The sequence below is a fragment of the Otolemur garnettii genome, unplaced genomic scaffold, assembly GCF_000181295.1.
Source record: "Otolemur garnettii isolate 467f Iridium unplaced genomic scaffold, OtoGar3 scaffold00286, whole genome shotgun sequence".
Taxonomy (NCBI): Eukaryota; Metazoa; Chordata; class Mammalia; order Primates; family Galagidae; genus Otolemur; species Otolemur garnettii.
The window spans coordinates 178677-184706 of NW_003852681.1; the positions used below are offsets into that span (position 1 = coordinate 178677).

General features: G+C 39.0%; 1 protein-coding gene across 13 annotated transcripts in view; it reads left to right on the plus strand.

Moving 5' to 3' along the window:
• HUWE1 (HECT, UBA and WWE domain containing 1, E3 ubiquitin protein ligase) overlaps nt 1-6030 on the plus strand; it is a 163653-nt gene that overhangs the window by 81717 nt on the left and 75906 nt on the right. For all 13 annotated transcript variants that reach the window (XR_002771347.1, XM_023508890.1, XM_023508889.1 and 10 more), the window contains one exon: nt 5100-5157. Coding sequence is in view for 12 of the 13 variants with exons in the window: in XM_023508890.1 (XP_023364658.1) it covers nt 5100-5157 (58 nt within the window). In the remaining variant the exon portion in view is untranslated. The remainder of the gene's footprint in view (nt 1-5099; nt 5158-6030) is intronic.

Here is a 6030-nt window from a genome sequence, read left to right on the forward strand (position 1 = left end):
TTTTGCAATTTTTGGCCAGGGCTGGGTTTGAACCCACCACCTCTGGCATATGGGGCCGGCACCCTACTCCTTTGAGCCACAGGCGCTGCCCAGGAATCTGTCTTTCTTTAAAGCTATTGGTGTAGTTCAATCATAATTCACTCTATCAAATTAATTAGCTTTATTTTCCCCTTGTTGATTTGATATTCATTCCACATCATTGACTCCTTGACTGATTCAAACACATATGAAATACTTTTAAAGCCTGTCTCCTAAATAGAAGTTCTTAGAGGTGCTGGGATTCATTGCTGTTGGTTTTCTTTTTTGTTTGTTTTTATTCAGTTTGGCTACTATCTGTTCATTCCAGATAAATTAGAAAGAAGGTTTTGTAATGTAATATATTAAGACCAGACATAGTAGATTTTCCTTTTCTTTTATGTAAGGTTAGTTCTACATAAAAATTGATTAATTGGACTGGGAATGGTGTGATTGCTTAAAGGCTACTGGCCGGTAGTGGATAGTTCAGTATTGAGCTTACAGTATTCATATCCATGGGATGAACTGTAACTCTGTAGCTATAACTTTAAATGACTTTCATGCTGGAGGTGGGACTGAGCCTTCTGGACAGTCATACATTCACTCATTTAATAATTGTTCTTCTGGGGTATAAATAAGTAGTTCTGAGAATGGCATGGGCATTTTAGGTTATGAATGGATTTCAGCTGGTCCTGAAGGATGGTGTGGGATTTAAGATTAGGATGGAACATTCAGCAGGGGCAAAAGGCTGAGAGTACAAAACTAGTATGTCATCTTAGAACTCTACATAGTCTTGAGCCTATAGGTATCAGAGGAGAGGCATTATCTACTAAGTGCATTATTCTACCACCAATACCACCATCTTCTGTTTTCTTGAAAATACTCTTTCTGGAAGAATACACCCTGGAAGAGAGCAAGACGATTTTTGCAAAGGAGTCTTGGTGCTTCCTTTGCCACACCCTTGATTGTCTGACTCTGCTTAGGTATGGGGTTCCTTATCCTGGCTACTGATAAGGAAAAAAATCTTTAAAACATGAGTGTTGGTGCTTGCTGTGGATTTTTTTAAGTTAAGATGTGTGTATCTGTCTGCATATAACTTCTCTACCTAAGCATCTTAAAGAGACCTTAGATCTAACAAGCCCAGAAACCAAGTTACAGTAAAAACACCCTCCATGGCTTTTTTGGGATATCAGTGTGTTCTGTCCACATTTATCCCCATTCCCATGTCCTCTTACCTTCTTCATTGCCTCAAGGCCAGCTCAGATGTTTCCTTTTACTGCCTAATGAGATACCAATCTTGTGTTCACACAGTTTTTTTTTTTTAATTATTTACATATGGTTAAGGTTTCCCTCACTGATCCCTAAGGTCCTGAAAGGACAGGGATGTTCTCTCATTCATTGATGTATTCTAAAACTTTGCATGTTACAGTAGGTAATCCTTATCAGTCACTGTTTAATGGAATGAATAAAGAGCATTAGATTAAGGATTCCATAAGTTTTAAAGGCCCAGAAAGCTGGGCCTAATAAAACATGAATGAGATAGAAAGTAGCAATCTAGACCAGTAGTAGCGTTAATACTCTTCCTTAATGGTTTTCAGTTGTAACCAGCCATAAGCGGTTCATGCCTGTAATCCTAGCACCTAGGCCAAGGCAGGAGGATCACTTATGACCAGATGGAGCTTCTATGTTGGGAAGGACATTACATGGGTATTCATCATGACCTTGTTCACATAACATATCAAAGAGTCTCACAGATATTGACGCACATATGTATACTTTCTCACTTCACCCTTCTTCAGAAGCCTACATTGGGTCACTAGGTAGATTATTAGGGCTGAAATAAAAAGCAAGAGACTGTCTAAACTTTATTTTGAAAGCCACAATATATTAAAAGGGAAGGTTCTTCTATCTCCTTATCCCAGGCAGTTGTTATGGAGGAGTTCTGTACTTTCTGCTAGTTTGGGGAAGAGGCTTAGAAAGATTTGGAATGTGTTTTATCCCACTCCCTAAAAATCTTATGCATCCCTTCCCCCAAATCCAAAATTCTTCCGTAGGACTCCCAGGTTTCTGTTTCCCATACCTGCAACTGTTTTCAAAGTCTTACACACATACAGAAGATCAATTTTATCTGTGTATTGAGGTAAGAGTTCCACATAATAAACTGCAGAGTTTGAGTTTCCAATTTCTCCACTGCAGATGAGGTGTAGCTATTGATGTTATTTGTCACCATGAATAATTATGCCTATCAAGAACATATATAAATAGAACAATCATGTAAATCAAGTCATGTATATATCATATCTGATGTATATACTTTATTATATCTGGCTTCTTCGCTCAGTGTGTTTTTGAGATTCGTCCATGTTGTTGCATCTATTATCAGTAGCTTGTTACTTTTCATTGCTGTGTAGTATTGTATTAAATGAATATTGTACAGTGTATCCATTCTCCTGTTGATGGACTTTTGGATTTCCAGTTTTTTTCAGGCTCAGACAGTGCTCTTTTCCCTTACTTTTTCCAAAACCAGCAGCTAGTATTTGAAAATGGTGTTTGTATATGATCTTGAGATACATGGTTTTGTGCTGGAGATCTGGAATAAGGAAACTTATGCACTGTTGTCTACTACAAATGCATGAGGTACTGTTCTACATTCAGAAGCATTCATCACAAGTACTTCTAACTACTTGTCTTTTGGCTTCTTTCTCCTGCCTTCTAAATTTTTTGAACCTGTAAAATCTCATATTGCTGGTGATAAATATATTTGCCAGTGAATAACCAGGATTTGTAGTGGGCATCATGGTTAATTTTGTGTTTGGTTCCATTTAGTATCCCTAGCTTACCACCTACCTCTGCTAAGCAACTTAGACGGGTTATATAAGTACATGTGGTCTTTAGAACTTGAATAGAAATCATCTAGGCTTTAAAGGCAGAGTGCAGAGAAGCTCTTGTTCCCTGAAATGTGGACCACCAAGAAGGCTCTTTTGCCAAAGGCACTATCTCCTCAACAATTTCAAGAACACCTCCCCAGGAAAAACCCAAGGGCTACATAGTATTGTGACACTAAATTGGACTCCTCCTTTATGTCTGATTAGAGATTCTCCACCATAAATAATGCAAGTAAAACTGACCGGATTAAAATAAGTTTGGGAATGTGTATATGTTTGGGGAAAATTAGAAAGCCTAGAAGCTTTTAATTGTACAGTTATACAAATGACCTCATTCATTGTGGGGATATAGTCTTTTGTTTCAAAGATGCCATAGGTCAGAGTTCCAAATAAGATCAGAATGCCTTTCTAGAAACCAGTTGGTGGGTGGAGTTCTTTTGGAGAGAGTTGATCATTTATAGTATTCCTGTATAGCTTCTTGTGCCTAGAAGCCAAAAGATAAGGATAGGGAGAAAATTGGCTACTGAAAAGATTTGTTCCTAGAGTTGTATTAAGAACCAGTGGTGGTTTGCTTTCTTTCCTTTTCTCCTCAGTTTCCATCCCAAATGAAGGAAGTGTCTAGGTCCCATTTTATGTATTATATGGGCTCTTTGCAATATGTGGCTTCTGCAGAGGGACAGGTGTCTCACTGGGCTGTAGCTACACCTATCCTCCTTGGCTGTAGAGATGGATCTTTAAGTCCTTTCCAAGGAGGTGAGGCTAAGTTGGGATGAATAATTGGTGTAAGTAATAGGGCATGCTCCAAGGGTTCTGAGGGACTTTACATTCTAGGGAAGGTTTGTGATCTTCTCATGGAATCATTTTAATCTTGTTTTATAAGTCTATTTATTCCCTTTGTACAAAGTTATCCCCCACATTTTTCATTAAGGATGTTAATAGTGTCCTATCTAAACCCTAGCTCTGGAAATTTTTATCACTGAAGCCATCATGATACCTTTTACTCTCTTTGGTTTAGGTTTTATTGTCAACCATTCTCATGCCTGGCAAATCTTTATTCACATTTTGTCTTGCTCAGAGATTAGAGCCATTATCTTGTTGCCAACATTCTTGCCTTTTCTTCACTACCTCTCACTTCTGTCTCTATTCCTTCCTTTGATTCCCCCTTCCCAAATCTGTGTCAAGGCCCTGTGTACAAAGAGTTCCATTTTCTACTTAAGATCTGTCCTTTCCTGGGATTAAGTTTAATGATATATATTTTGTTTTGTTTCAATTTCCTGGTGGGTAAGGTGTTTGGGGTGTTTTTGGGGGGGGGAGTGTTGTTGTTTTTTTTTTTAAATACTCCCTCTCTGCTTTCTTGCAAAAGCTACAATGTAGCCATTGAACACCTAGCTGCATTTTCTGCAGCTATGGCATTTTGCAGCCTTCTCATTTGTAGCTATTGACATGAAACTATTGAAGCAATTGAAAAGGTAGAAGACCTGATCAGTTTTTGGATAGTTTGGATATTCTCAATGCTACAGGTAGATTGCTAGGAGAGGAGTCTTTTATGTTGGCTTTAATCTAAATACGATTTTTGAACAAAATTAAGTTTCATTTTCTACTGTCTATAACATTAGACCCGATGCAAGAACATGGTAAGATGTTTATATGTTTGTGTGGCCCCCTTCTTTAAATAAATGTTAAATAGTCTTTTAATCTTTGACTTTATTTTTAAGGCATTCATATGGATAAATTCCTTCAACAGTAGTTTGTCTAAGATAGGTACAATTTGTGATAGGTACAGATGCTGAGTTTTTAAAGGCTTGGTTTTTCCCTTTATGCTCTAACCAGGCGTCCTCAAACTATGGCCCATGGGCCACATGCGGCCCACCAAGGACATTTATCTGGCCCACTGGGTGTTTTTGCCGCCGCTGCCTGTCCTGCTTAGCAGCTGACTTGTCCCGGGGCCCGCAGTCTGGCCCTCCAGTGGTCTGAGGGACAGTGAACTGGCCCCTGTTTAAAAAGTTTGAGGACCCCTGCTAAACCCTGCTCCCCCCTCCCCCATGGTATGTGAGACTAAAGGCTCATGTACTAAAAAAGACTATGAGGCTAAGTCAGGCGAAGACCTTGAATTTCACACTATTCCTTTCCTCCCTTGCTTTGTTCTGTTGCATTGGTATTGTGAACTTCTGTGAAACTTACTCTTTTCTCCCTTAACAGGGTTGTTGGTACAGAGGAACGTATTCCTATTCCCCTCATGGATTACATCCTTAATGTGGTAAGATTCATAGTAGGGCAAAACAAACTAAGTAAAGGTGTGTGCTTTTCTGAAAAACGTATGCGTTATCAAAGAGTTCAGTAATTTCCATATGTATTTTCACTGGTACCCTTAAAGTATGGAGTGGAAAGTTATGCAAACTTTTTGGTTTTGTTTTATTAGATTGGTTTGCCAAAAATGAGTCAACCTACTCCCACCTTTTTATTCCCAATTTTCTGTTCAGTGTTACCATTCCCTCCTGGAATCTAAACAAGAGGAGAGTGAGGTCCATTATGCTCATCTAGTACAGTTTGAGTACTGTTAATCTAAAATACTCTAAAATTTGAAGTTTTTTGAGAATTGATATGACATTCAATGGCAAGTGCTCATTCTAGCATTTCAGATTTTTGTATTTGGTGTGCTTAATCTGTATTGTGTATTGCAAATAACAGTAGAACCTTTATAGCTGACTACCTCCTTAATTTGACCTGATTATAATAGATTGGACATATACTCCATGTACATATCAGTATTGTAAACCTTTTTCCTTATGTTGACCACCTCTGTGTGTTGACCAGTTTGTTATTCTCCCTTGAGTGGTCAATTTACAGAGCTTCTACTATATTCCAAAACCTGAGAAAAATCTGAAATACTTCTGGTCTCAGATATTTTGGATTAGGGCTTGGTGCCTGTGGCTCAAGTGGCTAAGGCGCCAGCCACATAACACCTAAGGTGGCGGGTTCAAATCCAGCCTGGGCCCGACAAACAACAATGATGGCTGCAACAAAAAAAAGCCAGGTGTTGTGGTGGGCACCTGTAGTCCCAGTTACTTGGGAGGTGGAGTCAGGAGACTCGCTTGAGCCCAGGAGTTGGAGGTTGCTGTGAGCTGTGATG